Raw genomic sequence first — 17700 nt, forward strand, 5'->3', positions numbered from 1 at the left:
AATACTGCAGGATTACTGCCAGAAAAAAAACAAAAACCTTTTGAGCATTTGCCTGACTTGTTGGGTATTAGAAGTGGATGTTTTAGTTCACTTGCCGTTAGGAGACATTGCAGATCTTTTTAATTTTGATGTAGGAAGTTTGTTAGCACACACATTACCAATATTAATTGGAAATACTTAAACATTTTATTTTAATTTTTCCCTACAGGAGCTGCGAGTTATCCCCTGCGCTCACAGATTTCATAAGAAATGTGTCGACCCCTGGTTGCTCCAGCATCACACCTGTCCCCACTGTAGACACAACATCATCGGTCAGTTGGTGCATAGCAACTCTGAAAATTTTGCTTTTAACTTCAGGTAAAATACTCATTCATGAAGTTAATTTTCCTTTGTGAGACTAAATGTTACAGTATTTCTTTTCGCAGAGCAAAAGAAGGGGAATCCGGGACCAGCGTGCATGGACCCTGGTAACCCAGTCCACAGCCGGCAGCGAGTGGTGCTGCCGGTGCATTATCCCGGCAGGGTGCACCGTGCTGGCCAGGTGACAGCCTACCCAACCAGAACCAGCATGGACCACCACGGCAACCCCATCACCGTGCTCACTGTGGACCAGCACCCGGATCCTCAAGGTCTGTACACACCCCAATCAACATCTGCCTTTCTCCGGAGCTATCACCCCACCCTCCATCTGGACCACTCACTCAACCCCCACCACTGCGGATTAGAACACCGCGGACCCCCCGCCTACCCAGCACAGCCGCATCACGCTGCTTTTAAACGACCCAAGTTCCATGGTCGCAACTTTTCCCGACCAGCCTGCTTTTCGCAGTATGAGACTATGTACCAGCACTACTATTTTCAGGGGTTGACTTTCCCTCAGCAGCCTGAGGGTGGCCAAGGGCCTGCTATGGCAGGGCAGCTTGGTGGAGGAGCAGGGGCCCACAAGGGCCACCACAGCAGGGCCTTTCAGCAGGGGTTGTTATACCCCACAGTGGTACACATGGCACCTGCCTCTTCTTCGAGGATAGGTGAGAACGGCAGCACTTCCGGCCTGAGCTGTTACCATGGCCACCGCTCAGTGTGCAGTGGTTACCTTGCCGACTGCCCTGGCAGCGACAGCAGCAGCAGCAGTTCAGGCCAGTGCCACTGTTCCTCCAGCGACTCCATGTTGGACTGTACTGAAGTCAGCAACCAGGGGGTGTACGGTAGCTGCTCCACCTTCCGCAGCTCACTAAGCAGCGACTACGACCCTTACGTCTACCGGAGTAAGAGTCCTTGTAGAGGCTCCATGGGGGAAGCAGGGGCTGCCGCTTGCACCCCAGTTCCTGCTGAGGACTCGTTATCCCCTATTCCCCTGGGACATGAGTGCCTACAGCTCCCTCCGGGAGCTCCGGGATATAACTCGGGGGACCACCTCTCCAACTGCAGTTTGGAGCCCAACTACAGCAGTCGCTCATCACTGGAACCCAGGGAGAACAGCAACATTAGCACTACCTCAGCCGGAGCTCCAGAGGCTACCGCAGCAGACAGGGGAACAGGGGCACAGGAGGAGTCGGGGGAGCTTGGGGCTGCAGCCTGTAGCTGCTGCTTCGAGGTGCTTCCTCCCAATGTGGAGTGTAAAGGGCAGGACTCGGACCAAGCTGGGCCTCTGGCCACAGCACGCTTTCACAGGGGGATGGATTTTCAGAGCTCAACCTCCAAGAACTACTTTTCTCCTGAGCACATGTGCCCCTCCTCAGAGCAGGTGAGCTACGAAGGGCTGCCCTGCTGCTTCTATAAAGAGATGAAGGTGCACAGGGCCACAATGGGGCGCTACACCGAGGACTACGCTGTTAATGTGCAATATGCACATGCGGACTCAGAGGCCTGCTCTGGACAGGGCTGCTGTGAACTCAACCAGAGAATACCCATAATTCCCGAGGACACAGATTTTGAATTATCCACAGGGGCAGAAACCCAGAGCAGCTTATTGCCCATTAGTGTCACAGTGGAGGCAGAGGTGCGGACGGGGGAGCGACACGAGCCCAGAGAGGGGTACTTCACTTAAGGACAGTTTAGAGGTCTGCCGTACCCTCAGGAGGAGGAGACCCGGGCTTTGTTCCACCCTCAGCTCTCTGCCTGTCCCACTGCATTGGGAAGCAGTAGTTCAACAAATGAGGGAGGTGTGGGTATTTGAACTAGAGCCCAGAGAGAAAGGACTCAGTCAAAAGTATGTATTTGGTACCGAATCAGTCAGTCAATCATTAAAACCCTCAGCTGCCTTGTTCTAACCTTGCTCTTTGAGCGCTGAATGTTCTCATCTTCGATTGTGTGGATTTCTACTGAAATGGCCTGTCATTACTAGACATTGTATCAAGTTCATTCCTGTGGCCACAAACGCCTCAGCACCAAGCTATGTTACCATAGCACTGAGACAAAGTGATACTACAAATATGGATGGAAGTTAACTGAAACTAGAAGTAGGTTGGTATTGGCATCTATTTGCAGACTGTCTGCTGCCATCAAGGGTTAGGCCTCTTCATTGTAATCCGGGCCCATTTCTTGTGAGATTTTTTGTCTCCAGATTATATCAAGAACAAGATATCTAGATTCCACCATCTGCTCAAGATCGTTGAATTTTTCGGTATTAAAAAAAAGTACACTCTTAATCCACAAACATCGCACATGAACACTGACTGCCTGTAAAGCTTCAACCACCAACTCAAATAGGTTGTACGGACATAGCTATACCAAAACAGAAAGACATGATTGTTTTTGTTTTCTTTTTTCAAAAGCAGGGAAATGGGTCTAAGTGTCTGAGACCCACACATTTCTCTGAGGAGAAGAAGCTATATATTACAAGATGAAATGCATAGAAATGTGAATGCAAGGCTGACACTGGTCTATATTCAATATAAATACAGAATTTGTTTTATGCATTACATTTCTGTCCAGTAGTGGCCTACCTGTATGAGATGTGCCAGAGCAACATGAAAGCCTTACGCTGGTAAGTTATTTGTAGCAAAATCTAAAAGACACTGCACCACTTTTAGATGAACTCCAGTTGAAAGTGACAGTGTCACGGGGTTGGTACATTTCTTCAGAAGTAGAGGGTAGCACTCTACCTCTTGTTTGGAAGCCCTTAAAAGTGTATTCTTGCTGTCACTTGCCCAATTTCCTCAATGAGGCATGCTCTAATAAATATCTTTGAAAAGGTTCTAGTGTGTATCAAAAGGCCAAAGGAAAGTAGCCGGAAAAGACTCATTTTTCATAAGGGTTCCTTATTTTACTGTGACTTTAAAAAAAGATTTAAATGATGCAGTTATACATACCACAGTGTATCCATTTTAATCATATCGTGCCATGCATAATACATACTCGCGATATCAACGTTTGTCATTCATGCCTTTCTGTTTGTCCTGCAGACTGTTTTTATACTGTTTCTATGAAATATACACATTCTCTACAGAGGAAAACTTTCTGAAATAACCCTATTTATAGGTTAACCCAGTGCTGTAATCAAGTGAGAATCTAAACTTGCCTTTTGCATAGAGATATGTACCTACTGCAAATATAACATTTTGGGGTACTTGAGTCACTATTTAATTTTTTTGTCATTGTTTCTAGCACTTAAGAAGATTAAAATGTGTACAAAAATTAATATTTTTTAAGAATATAATTATTTTCTGTCATTACCATTACAAATGTTTTAAAAAGGCTAGAAATCAATCCGTGTATATTTCTGTACCTGTATAGCAAACACATTTCATAAATGGAAATATGTTCTCTGAATATTTATTTACTAATATATTTATCTTTAAGCCATGTCTTATGTTCAGAGTGTATGAACGTTTGAGTTATTTGGTTGCTTTTTATTTTGAGAAAAATCACTAACATGAGACTTTGTATATACATGGTAATTGCACACAAGAATATTAAATCTTCTCTGACCAAAAAACTGATTTTAAAACTTTAGTACCATACAGTTTTGTAATTAAAGTGTACAAAGATCTGTAAAATATACAGTTTTATTCAAGTAAAGTCATGTTGTGGTGTCCTCATTTCTATTATCTGCATTGAGATTTATGTTATGCTTTCTAAGAGTTAGTAGGATAATTGGTTTGCCTTTCGTAGCTGTAAGAATAATCCATTCAGAAACTAAAATCACATTTATTTGTTTTCATAAATATGATAAAAACTATTCAAAACTAACTGCAATTCCATGGTTTAATTCACTTGCCAGTAGTCAGAACACTGATACTCCCGATTTTGTGACATTTTGTTTTTCAGTGAGGCATTCATTACACCAACATTGGTCATAACTGAAGTTTAATTGAACCGAGACCATCGGCAGTAAATAATAAATTAATACATATTAATACATATGTCCACTGAGCTGATATTCTGTCATTGTCCAGCGACATCTGCAAACAGGAGCTCTGGGAATGAATGCTCTGAAATTCATGTATGAGAACTTCGCAGACCGTTTGTTCTACAGGCAGAAAAGCCTAAAACACAGTGCCCGTCTTTTTGCATTTTATTTTCCCTTACAGGTGTCAAGAGTGCATCTCACAGCTTGAAACCTGAATGAAGAGCCACAACCCCACCGGTGAAGTTGTGGTACTTCACACAGTAGAAACCTGCATCCTCGATCATATGTTTAAACTCCTCCTGCAGAAGAAAAAGCACAAACGGAAGTCACTCACCAATACTGAATCTACAAAGTGACACTACCGCATAGTCAGACTGGTATTAAAAAATTAAAAACTGATAAAAGGATAGGAAGCTTGAAGAAATGTAAATTGGCAATGTGTCAAAAAGTTCTAAAACAGATAGTTTATTAGTCAATCAACAACAAATTAATTGGCAAAGATTGTTAGTTAATTAAACATTCACATCATTTATCATGTTACAGTAGAAAAAATAATTTGTAAAATAACTAACTGATTATTTGCCGCTTTACATTGTAGAAATTATTTATTAAATAAAATTATAAATCGAATATCTGCTATCAGACTTTATATTTTCATGACACTTTAAAGTTAAACATTTTTATGACATACTATATTATGATTTGTTTTTCTTTTAACACTGACTTTTTAGCACTAACGACTTATGACATACTATGACTTCTGTCTTTTTATGACATACTGACCATTTTATGACATAATATACTAAAACTTGTTTGACATTATGCTATGACATATTATACTATTCCTTCTTATGACTTATTCAACTCCTTTTTATAAGATTCTATACTATGACTTTTTTATGACTTTAAAGGTGCTCTAAGCGATGTTGGTTGACGTTCAAAGTATTTTCAAGCAAGACTCCTCATCCTGTCCCCTCTCCCTCCATTCTATGCACTAACCCCCCCAACCCCAAATCCTTATTGGCTGTGACATACTATACTAAAACATTTTTTTGACATAATGCAATGACATACTATACTATGACTTTTTATGACATACTTTGACCTTTTATGACATACTATACTATGACCTAATATACGAAAACATTTTTATGACATTATGCAATGACATACTATACTATGACTTTACATGACATACTATACTATGACCTACTATACAAAAACTTTTTTTAAAACATATGCTATTACTTTTTGACACACTATACTGTCTTTTTACGACATACTATACTACGACTTTTTATGACATACTACGACCTACTATACTAAAACTTTTTTATGACATGATATTACTTTTTGACATACTATACTGTCTTTTTATGACATACCATACTATGACATACTATATTATTACCTACTATCCAAAACCTTTTTTTGACATGCTATTACTTTTTGACATTTTATGACATACTATACTAAAACTTTTTATGACATATTATACTCAGACTTTTTTGACAGTCTATACTATTACTTTTTTTATGACAAACTATAAAAGTAATTTTTACGACTACTATACTAGAACATTATGACATACTATACTATGAGCTTTTTATGACATTTTATGCTATGACTTTTTAAGACATTTTTGACATTCTATAGTATGCCTTTTGTATTACTTTTTATTGACAGGGACATGATAGGGAAAAAGATTGAGGTTTTTTGTTTTTGTGTATTACTGATATTACTATTTCTAATAAAACTTGCATTTGGATAGGCACTATTCATTATCTTGCTTGTCCTTTGTTTATGTTAGTTGAAGTGTGTTGCTGATAAGAACTTTGATATGGCAATGATGGTGTCTTATAATGTTTTTAATTTCATTTCAGGATTTCGGCATATACACTGAATAATCGCTGTCTCAAAAGGGGAATAAATACAAATTTAAAAAAACCCTATCTTGAGATGAATCCTGTCAGAAATACAATATTTTTTTTTTTTTTACCTGTTCCGGGAATTTGCGGATGCTTTCTACCAGATACTGGTACGACTTCCAGTCTCCAGCAATCACCTCTCCCAAAACTGGGATCATCTGAAAACTATAGGTGTCATACATCCTAAAGAAAATAAAACCGGTTATAAGTTACCAGGGTACCCAAAAGCTCCGTTCTCAGAGCTGATACTACTAGTTTTTCCAAAATCTTTTATATACTAAGCCTATGCTTGGGATGTGTTCTTTCTACACAGAACAGGTGTCATTATATGAAGTTAAACAGAACTTTTATTTTAATGAAATGCTCATTTTTATAAAGTCAAACACATTTCTTATTAAGATCAGCTAAGTTAAGCTAATCAGATTGTGCAGTCTAAAAGCCTCCTCTGGCCCTCCATGGCAAGGTTTGCTCTCCATGCTCTATAGTACTGCAGCCAGGTTACATTTAACAGGCAATCTGCTGAAGTGCTTTGACGTTCAACCCAAAACCAGCGAAGGGCATTGTTCGTCTAAACCACACAAAGTGACTGAACAATGCCCTGGTCAAATGTAATGATCACGGAAGAACACAAAAGCTGAACAAAAACACATTTGTGTTTAGTAAGACTGAAGATTTTTGGGAAATGTCTTAATTTAGATCTCTTTTCTCCGCTTTTCAGCAAGTAACACACATGGCAGATGATACATGCAATATGTACCACATTTGACAAAGTTACTAAACACAAATCATCGCTCCTAGAATATGGTGACACTGAAAAACTCAATTTCTATTCATTTTTACAGCAGCTTGGATAAACACTTTGCACACAACAACCTCCTGGAGAAAACACATGTTGCAGCTGTTTAAATTTGTTGTTGGATTTGTGATTGCAGTAATAAATCTCCAGAGACCTTTGGAGATTCACAAGACTGATTCATATTTACACCAAGTCATCCATCATGTGAACACTCCTCCTCACCTTGCCAATACAGGATTTGTCACTTTGCTGAACTCTAAGCACATGAACCTGCCACCAGGCTTTAGGACCCGCAGAGCCTCCTGCAGTGCCTACAAAATGACATGAGTAGCCACAGAAACACAACAAATTAACAACAATTTTAATTCTTAATTAAGTCATTATCATGCTAAATATGTGTTGGTTATAGATCCTTAAATGTGAGGATTTGCTTGCGTATTCATGTTCAATGTCATAGTAAATTGAGTATAATTTGTATTTTGTATAATTCAAAGACATCAGCTGGGACTTTGCAAAAGTGCATTTTTCATAAATTTCTCACACGTAATACACAGCACACAAAAAATCTGTTAAGTATTAAAAAAAACTGTCAAACTATAATGAAAACAATAAGTGCAGCTCTAAATACACTTAGCAATTTAACAAAAATAAGTTTAACTGTGAGTTCTCTTAATGATTGGGCAAGAGATGGAAGTGTAACCTTAAGTAAAACCTAAAATTACTTTTTATTTAAGCATGTGAGTCAACATATGGCACAGATTTATAACAGATTTTTTTATTTGCACATTGTTCTGACAAACCCAATTGATCAAACAGATCTGTCAAACAGTACTGGTGTCTATAAAGCGGTTAGCAGCTCAGTGTTAGACACTAATGAGACACAATGTGACACACTGGCAGTTAACGCTGCTCTACTAACAGGCTGGTATCACCAAGAGCAGAGCTTCATGGGATCCTCTGTGCATTTAAAAAAAAGCAGTAGTAATGGTCGGGTCAGATACCTGATCTATATGGGTGACGTTTCGAATGCCGAAGGCGATAGTGTAGATATCAAACTGGTCATCATCAAAGGGCAGCTCCTCTGCATTTCCCACCACCCACGACAGACCTGACGCACACAGGCACAGACACTCAAGTCAAAAAATGTTGACTATTTCATTTTAATTTTGCTTTCTACTCAGATTCCAAGAGCTGCAGGTTGATCGCAGTTTTGATGCATTTGTAGCTTTAATTCCAGTTTGCTAACGTGTGAAAGTTTCCTACCAATAGCTTGGTTTCGTAATCCTGCAACAATTATGATGTACTCTGTTAAGGTACTGCATGGTTGCACTCTCACACACTTAAATTGCTCTGTCTGTGTGCTGAGCTCACAAGTGTGAATGGAATGTTTGGACACATTTCATTTATATTCTATGCATAAAAATGATCTGATACTGTTGACATCCAATTTCAGTTGAAACGTTTTGAGTCACAACTCCGCAGATACACTCTGAGCTCAGTAAACACAGCTTATTTCACTGGATACTTTTGCATGCAAATATTTTACGGAACCTCACTCTGCATTTGATCATATCTCATATTTCAAATGATTATGTTCCAGATCTAGTGAGTTATTACGACCATTGGTGGGAAAGCGGGAAATCCACACTGATCTATTTTGTTGTGATTATTTTCCATGCTGCTCAGAGTCAGTCAGCATCTCTACCTCTTCTCTAGCACATGCAGGTGAGAGCGGATGCTCTAAAATGTTACATATTAAAGTTTTGCCTGACATTGCTCTTAACATTTAAGCTGTCTTAATAGGATTAAGAGACTGTTACAGACAGACAGTTTGTCTCCTCCTGGCTCCTGCCACTGATTGTAATAAAGGTTTTGCCAAAACATGGAAAGTAAAGTGGAGTTTTACTGGATTTTGTTACATTGATATGTTTCTCTAATGTTTGACACATCCCCGTCAATATTTAGAACAGGTGCTTTCTACTATACATTAATGCAGTAGAAGAGCCACATATTGGACAGACAAATCGTTACAGACAAATTCATCAGAATGCAGGAAATGAGGACACCCAGACTCCAGCTTAATATGCACCCTACAGGTGTTGAAACACAACCTATACCGTGGCTACGACATCAATAATAAACATATAGTTAAATTAACATTTCTATGACAGTGTCAAACATGATAAAATCTTCTTAATTGTAATTATTTGGCAGATCTGTTGTATTGTACAGTTGAGGGAAAACCTAGGGACCAAAAGTCTTGTTCAGGCACACATGACACAAGTTTTACAATCAAAAGTTTACCAGCACTGATGCCCATGCTGTCGGCTCTCGTCCTGCCCACGTTCAGCATCTCCTTGTTGATGTCACAGACCACAGCCCTGGATTCCTGGGGCGTGTCCTCGTGCTCTGCGGAGTAGTCGTTGGAAATGTCCTGTGAAGATGGCGTCTGCACGGATCGTGCCATCCGCCGCTTCTGCCGTTCTTGCTGAGAATGAACGTACTCCAGGAAACGGAAGGAAATGTCACCTGCAGGGGAGGATCATGACCAACAAAACATAAGTGCAACACTACCAGTGGGGGATATAAATTGATGCTTTGCTGAGGTGCACACAAACTGCTTCACCTGTTCCACCTGCCACGTCCAGTAGCCGCGCCCCGGGCTGTGGGTGCATGACGTGCAGCAGCATGTCCTTCCACAGTCGATGAATCCCCAGACTCATGACATCGTTCATAGTATCATACTTCTGTGCCACATTCTTAAACACCTTATACACTGAAAAAGCAAGAAGAGAGATTATTGGTCTCACGGGAAGCTGTTTACCATTTGAACAAACCATCGATATTCTATTGCACTCAGGTTTTCATGTACTAATATACTTCTGATGTTTTTAAATGTTTTTCCCTTAAAGCTTTTACGTTTTGTGGTGCAAGTGGAAGTGGTATTTCATTTGAACTGTGTTTTTCTTTCCGAAGTGACAAATAAATAGGCCAATGAACAGGCCTATAGTGTGATGTATTCAGTTTGTACTCGAGGTATGTATCAAACTTTTAACAAGTAATCTAGTTTATTATCTAATTTTAAGTGTATTTATGTTAAGGGATAATGGGATGTCTGGTGTCATAACATCTACACTATTTAAATTTGTATATTGTAAAAGGTATGGTTAATTATGTGACTATAAGTAAATAAAATTGTATTATATTCCTACCATGAACCTACCTAAATTATGGCAAGCACCAATTTGATGAAAAAAAGTTATGTTCATAACGTTCAGTGAATATTAACCAACCAACACACACACACGCGCGCACACACACACACACACACACACACACACACACGTAAAGTCAACAGCAGATCCCAGAAAATTCAAGAAAACATTAGTGTGACAATAATAATAGTTTGCTAATAATATCCTACGTGTAAATTTGGTAAAACAACTTTACAGTTACAATACGACTTAAAACGTAAGACTATCGCGTTTAAATTCGGCAGACACAGAATCCAGCACTTTATATTTTTGTGGTACATTTCCCCGTTAAATACTAACGCAAAGCATAAGGAATGACCTTTAAAAGTTTACTCTGAGGTTTTATTGTGACTCTTCATGGATCAATAGTATGCCGAATTATCCAGCAGATCTTCACGATTCCAAAAACATGTAGCATCCCGTCCCTAACAATGAAAACATTTACAGATAGGTAACTAACTTTTAAATAGCGACATTTTACAATTAAGTTTGTTATGCTATGGGACGTTGCTCACCTCTCTCCGCCTTCTCTGTCTCTGGCACCGTTTCAAACCCAAAATGTGTGCTTCTGTCTCCGGCTACATCGCTAAAACAACGACAGGTCGACGGTCCCCAACAGCAACGGGACCGTGCTGAAACTCCAGCAGCGGTAACGTTGTTACATCTGTGAGAAAGACGGATCACCCGGCGAAGCAGAAGTCGAACGGGTGCAGCCATGTTGCCCGAATTATGCAACCATGCGACTTCCTGTCGTCATTCACTAGCGACGGAAACATCTTCATTGCGTTTTGATTTTTTTTAATACATCATCCATGATTTTGACTAGACCATGATGACAACAATTAACGTGCTAGTGGAAACCGTAGGTAAATAGTTTAGAAAAATAGACAAAAATAAATATATAAAATAACAAAAATAATAATAGTGGCCTAATAAAAACAATTAAATAAACAATAAAAAGAAAAAAGGGATATTTGAGGAACAATTTCTTATGATGTATTTTCCTACATAGGCCTACTTTACAGAAAGATATTATTTCCTACCCTGGGTTGCTTGTTTCAAGTTTTAGGCTATTCCTTATCAAATGTGCATAACAATCAGGTTACAGAGAAGCAGGCCCTGTCAATGTGTGCAGTTCCTTGGCCCTTTTAATACTTAGGCAATCCATGTGGAACTATGAATCAAATTACATTTACTCATTCATTATAATAGATATACTGTCCGTTCAAGACAAAATCTGAGTCAGATGATTACTTTGTTAATTTTAATTGTGATTAATTGATACATTTAGTGTAAATGTCAAACAATGGTGATAAATGATTCCCCCCCCCCCCTCCTCCTTTTTTACACTTTTTTCTTATTCAAGGACATGTTGGCATGTGGACAGGAGGAGCAGTGTATCACATCACCAACTGTACAACATGTTAAATAAATGTTAATAACCAACCAGCTCTACCATCTGAGCTTCAGTCTATCCAGTTTACTATGACATAAAAAGCTAGAAATCAACACATTTGAAAAACTGGAGCTGCTGTGAATATTTAACATTTCTGCACAGTAAATGACATCAATGATTACACAAAATATCTTAATGGCTCTTAATTATTTATTCAGCACAAATCAAATGTCCCGAAGACAGAGGTGAAAAGGTAGTGTATATAAACAGCTTTCAGCAGTATAAAGCTAAAATAATAGATGGAAAATCTCAAGCATTAAACAGGCCAATGCATGTACTCTAAACCACTGAAGGGCATGACAGTGCCTTAATTACACAACGGTCATAGACGATAGTGCAGAGCAAGGAGGCTCAACACAGACAAGTTGCTGCACAGCCAGTAAACCTCTTTCACACGTTTCTTTTCCAAATCCATCAAGTGAGACTTGCTCCTTTTTCCCCTAACAGTCTTTCTCTCTCTCTCTCTCTCTCTCTCTCTCTCTCTCTTCTACCTGACTTCAGTACCCTGAGTGCAGAAAGGGGCAGGTTTTGTTTTCCATTCTTCTCACTTTCTTGTTCTGACAGTAACCAGACACGGCCATGTTTTGTCCCATTGTTGCCTTAATTACTGGTCGAATCGGGTTCAGAGGAATCATCTTACATCGCTCTCATTTCCTTGGCTATGGAAAGGTTGACCGGAGGAGGGAGGGGGTCTGCAGGCCGAGGCTTTTTCACAGGGACCCAGAGTGGTGATAAGACTCTGAGTCTAGCTAAGGATTATTGATACAGCTGCACAATTGCTATTGAGAAAAAAAAACACATATTTTAGGTCAATGGGAGGGCCGCAATGATTTGATATGTGTCTGTGGTTGTATGGATGACAGAGAATGAATGTAGGAGGCACTACAGAACCTCAGCAAAGAGATCTTTGTCAACAGTCAACAGTATTCTACGTCAAAGCATGCATTCAACATGTTTAGTAACATTTTGACTTGTCGTGGCAAAAGAGATTATTGTATTACCCAAGAAAGCAAAAACAGATTACTAGGCTACCATTAGTGCCAAGCATCATTGTGGGGGTACTCTCAAGACATGTGCTCCAACATCTTATCACCAGTAGAGGGAGTAAGAGAATCATTTACATTGTTCTGCTATAGTTTCCTTTAGGGCAGGGGTCTTCAACGTTTTTTAACCAAGGACCCCTTAACTGAAAGAGCGATGGAGGAGGGACACCCTACTGTATATATTGTATACAATCCGGTCTACAAAAATGTGTAGGGTTGCCTTCAGCCATTATACATACCTTTTTTGCATAGCATAATGCACAATAATTGTTGGCATGATTTGATAAATCATCTTTTCATGTTACACCTACATGTGGCACAGTGAATCCCTATTAACTGTATCTGTGGATGGCTGCCTTACGCGTATTATGGAACCCACTTTACTTCTAGGAAAGGCCCACCCTATGAAGCGAGCTTGATTGGTTGGATTTAGGCATTGACCTTGAGTGGGTAAGGATAGGACAGCTGATTGGTCAGGGGATAGGACCTTAACAAATGGGGTTGCATTACCTTGTGTAAGCATGGATGTCCTGCCAGTTGTAGTGTGTGAATGCTACCGAAGGGCAGGTCTTTCCTAGAAGTGGCATGAGTTCCATAGTAACGCTATCTTACCTAAAGGCCAGTGAGGATTTGTGTTTGCTAATAATATGTTGAATTCATGTTAAGACATTGTAATCTTGAAAAAAAAAAAACTTTCTAAAACTTTACAATAATTTAGAGGCCCCCCTGCAGTGACTCTCCCCTGTTGCTTTACTGGAATACATGTGTTTCTTATAAAACATGAAACACTTCCCAAATGAACTTAAGATGAAATATGTTCAAGTTCCCTCTCGATACTCCTTGGTGCCTTTCAGATGAAAAACACATGATTCAATTCCAAATAGGCTGACGCATGCTAAAAAAGCATGTTCTGATTAAAATAATTATGTTAAAATCTTAGTCTTTACATTTGAATAATGTTTTTTTTTTTACATTATTTTTATCCCTGTTTTTTTTCATTCAATTCAATTCTATTGACTTTTATCAATTGTTTCATTTAATTTTTTTTACATTTCATTGTTTTGTTGTTGTTGTAATGTAGGTCTTGCAATATTTATTATGTTTTTGGCTTGATTTATTTTGTTATTTTGTAACTCTCTGTACACTAGTGCCCCTCCGCATGCAGCTGGTGCCCTTTTTAAAAATGTAATTCCGCCCCTGGCCCTCACACAGACAGAGTCCGCCACTTTTCAGGTTTAACCTTGGTAAATTTCGGTTTTTCCATGTTTGTGACTAATGGAGAAACTAGTTTGGTGGATTCGTGGCTGTCGTGTGAGGGATAAACCAGCAATACAGCTGATTTTATTCATGCGGTGGTCAAACTGGAGTGAGGATATTTTGTTGTTGTTGGTTTTACAGAGTAAGATGTTTATTGATTAATTCTGAGCCTGCACGCCAGGTACTAAAGAGATGTTGTTGGGCAAATGATTGTGTGGATTACTGCTTTGGCCTCTGTCTTCTCTGTGGCAAAAATATAAGGCCAGTAACACCGTGCTTGGTGAGGTGATCCTGATGTGGGTGTTTTTATGAATATGCATGAATATGAATATGTAATCTGCTAACTAGTGTTCCCTATTTCATTATGATTCAGTTGGCATAGTGATGCAATTTCTATATTGTGCTTCATGAACAATGTTAGGCTACTGATTATATCAGTCAGCGAGTGGGGAAGAGGGCAGCCAGTGGGCCTGTCCTGCCCTTCCCAAAGCTCTCTGTTTCCCCTGACTTCTGAAAGGCTTTTCAATGTAGAGCATCAACATGATAACGCAATTACTAAAGAAGTTCTGCACAAAGGTTTTGCTGTAAATTGATTTTTGCAGGTAACTTGATTTGGGATTTTTGGAGGCCTAACAGTCACCACATTTTTCAGGAAACCTAGAAAGTTGAAATTTTGTGTTTTTGACAAATTGTGTGCCCTCACTATTGCACATGCACTTGCACAGGATCCTGTTGTCTCTCCAAAGAATAGCGACCACATACTGTTGCACAGTTCTTCCCAAACAAAACCACCCCTTCAACAAAGTGAGCAGCTGACAAAAGTACAAAACACCTGTTAATAAACTAAGAAATCATAGTTTCAAACATTCCAAGTGTTCCAGCTGTTTGTTTGTTGTCATCGTGTTCCAGTTGTAGAGCTGAACTGCTGCTTGTACCCTCTAAAATGTGCAGGTTGCATGCTTGACCTCATCCCGGAGCGGAACCAATGGGTTACACTTGGACCTCCAAATCTTCTCTCCAAACAGTCTGGGACTCATTTTGCATAGCTGATAAGCATTAAGCTTAATAAAAGGAGGAGGGGGTGCAGATTTCCCACAATGCACACACTGCAGCCTGAATCTATTCTTTTTTTAAATGGAAAAGACTGAAGGAATGAGACTACCTTGATCCCTTTTTTGTGGCTCATATGCTTCTCAGCCACTTGGGTACATACTGTTTGTGTGCGAATATGAAAGAAAAATGGTGTTTGATTAAACAACACAAAAAAACAAGACCAACACAAGCGTAAGAAACATGCATACAGTGTTTATTTTGCAACCAGGACACATTAAATAAAACTACAAAGATACTTCACTTATACAAAAGATAGATTATATCCCATTCACATACAAAAAAACAATAATTTACTGTATAAATTAAACATTTCACTATTTTGCTATTTACAATTTCATGAAACCAATGTTTTGGCCCCTCCAGGTCATTTCCTATTGGGCTTCTGGTGTCGTTTTCATATCATGAGAACTACAGGATATTTACATCAACGACAGTTTGGGAAACGAACGTTTCCACCGCTCAGAAGATAGCGTGGAATATTCCAATTGACTGGAGAACGGGACAGAAAAGGGGAGTTTGCATAATTCACCAGGCAATCCAAACAAATATGGTCTTGTTAGATTTTAACTGTCAGATTTTTTTAGGTTGTGTTTGACTTGAACGCACATTAATTTCCCATCGCTCACATTTATGCTGTTTTTTTGTCCCTCTCCGCATGGTCTGCTCTGAACATCACAGACCCAGGGGCATGTGCTCTTGTCTTGCAATAATTAACATGAGTTACAGCTGAGCAGACAGGCAAATATAGCACACAGTCACATTTTAATAAACTTCTAATGGGGAAATCAAAGTTCTCCATCTCTTTCATGGGAATCAAATTGTATCTTATTCTTGGAGAACTATAAATCTTCGATGTCACTGGGATGCTGCATCATGTGTAAATTATAACCTTCTGTCTCAAGTGCTCAGGTTGCTATACAAAGTACTTTTTACTAACTTTTCACTGAAACTGAATGCAAATGGGAATAAGTACTAGTTCATCTTTTAAGTAGAATCATATCTAAGTGCATTGATGTTTCAAGCCTTGTTTATTTGTATTTTCTACTATTAGTGAAAAAGAATGTGGGGTGACCAGTTGCAGAAACATCCAGTCCCAAGACAGGAAAGGCCAATGCCAAAGGCCAACTAGTAGATTCTGACCTTTCACAAGTAGTTTAAATGTCACAGCAATACACAGAAAACTATCACAGCTACGAACCTGCTGTCAGCTTGTGCATAGTACCATTGAGTGCTTTTGGATATATTTCTGTCTGTGTATATTATTTGCGTTCAACCTGTTGGCCTGAAATCAAGTAGAGGAGTTCCAGGTCTGCACTGTCTTGTAGAATTTAAACAATTTACGGCTGTCTAAGGAGAGAAAAAATGCATTTCACCTTTACGCCAAGTTGACTAGGAAGTACTTAGACCGGTCTCTTAAATGCTTTGGTGAGACACAAAATGAAAGCAGACATAAATATCATTCCCACACTGAATTACATAATATACAACAATACCCCCCCTTCCCTGTAATCAAAAGACAACTTAATGTGAACAATATGTTCAGTAAATGTCCAAGACTACACATAAGAGCAAACACAGAAATTAAAAACAATTTATTTTAAAGCCTTGTCCATTATACTACATAAAAGACTTTTATTCCAAAATCTGTGTTCATTTTGAAAAAAAGCTAAATCATCATCTCATGTCCATCATGTAATAATTTTGTTTTAAAGATCCAGTATGGAGAGGTGTTCAGTTGAGTGCGCTATGTTTAAAAACAATACAATATTTGATGCTTTCAATCACTGTACAAGATGGGGCCTGATGTTTTTTTTTAAACTTTACATTTAAGTGGTAGAAATCCTATGTCGGAATGAAACTCTTTTAAAGAAGTGCAGACTCTTGTGAGGGACCATGAAAGAAACAGATGTTCTGCATCTGAGACAAGGGAAGAGGAGATCCTTAAGGCACTTGAACACCATCTAACCGGAAAGACTCCCACCCACGACCGAGCAGAAAAAGCCCTCAGATCTTCCCAAGCCTCCCTAAATGGCAGTTTGTCTGTAAACTGTTCCACCCCCCCCCCCCTCGAATGAACGACGCTACTTATCTCTCCACCCAAATCCACATCAGCGCTGAGAGAACAAGTGGGTGAGCGTGCTCTTTCTCTGTCTCTCTCTCTCTCTCTCTGATCTTTGCATTTTACGGCGAGTGATTCATCCCCAAAGTGCTGTGATATCTACCTTCCGTGTATCATTTCCATGTCCTGTTCGCCTTTTCTCAGAAAGCTAGTTGTTGTGTTAAACACATCAAAAAGAAACATTAGTACTTTGCATAATGAATCCAAAAGATAAATAATTATATAACTCTTTGGATGTGAGAATTCTGGTTTTTGGCAGCAAGTATTCATCGTCTTCATGAGGCAGTTAGAAGAGTTATACAAAATTGTTAAGCTGTTAAGTGTTACACCCTGTGTGTGTGTGTGTGTGTGTGTGTGTTTGTGTGTGTGTGTGTGTGTGTGTG

General features: G+C 39.2%; 2 protein-coding genes across 2 annotated transcripts in view; one reads left to right on the forward strand and one right to left on the reverse strand.

The window, feature by feature from the left end:
* znrf3 (zinc and ring finger 3) overlaps nucleotides 1–2848 on the forward strand; it is a 67014-nt gene extending 64166 nt beyond the window's left edge. The window contains exons 7-8 of the mRNA XM_034871283.1: nucleotides 209–311; nucleotides 426–2848. Of these exons, the coding sequence (XP_034727174.1) occupies nucleotides 209–311; nucleotides 426–2047 (1725 nt within the window). The 3' untranslated portion in view covers nucleotides 2048–2848. The remainder of the gene's footprint in view (nucleotides 1–208; nucleotides 312–425) is intronic.
* Nucleotides 2849–3287: 439 nt separating this feature from the next.
* On the reverse strand, nucleotides 3288–11106 carry coq5 (coenzyme Q5, methyltransferase). Its single transcript, XM_034871287.1, has 7 exons — nucleotides 10845–11106; nucleotides 9702–9851; nucleotides 9380–9604; nucleotides 8077–8183; nucleotides 7298–7386; nucleotides 6351–6462; nucleotides 3288–4650 (listed from the first exon to the last, which is right to left on the reverse strand). The coding sequence occupies exons 1-7, from the start codon at nucleotides 11044–11046 to the stop codon at nucleotides 4549–4551; spliced, it is 987 nt and encodes a 328-aa protein (XP_034727178.1). The 5' UTR covers nucleotides 11047–11106; the 3' UTR covers nucleotides 3288–4548.
* Between the last annotated feature and the right edge of the window lie 6594 nt (nucleotides 11107–17700).

The sequence above is a fragment of the Etheostoma cragini genome, chromosome 5, assembly GCF_013103735.1.
Source record: "Etheostoma cragini isolate CJK2018 chromosome 5, CSU_Ecrag_1.0, whole genome shotgun sequence".
In the NCBI taxonomy this organism is placed as follows: Eukaryota; Metazoa; Chordata; class Actinopteri; order Perciformes; family Percidae; genus Etheostoma; species Etheostoma cragini.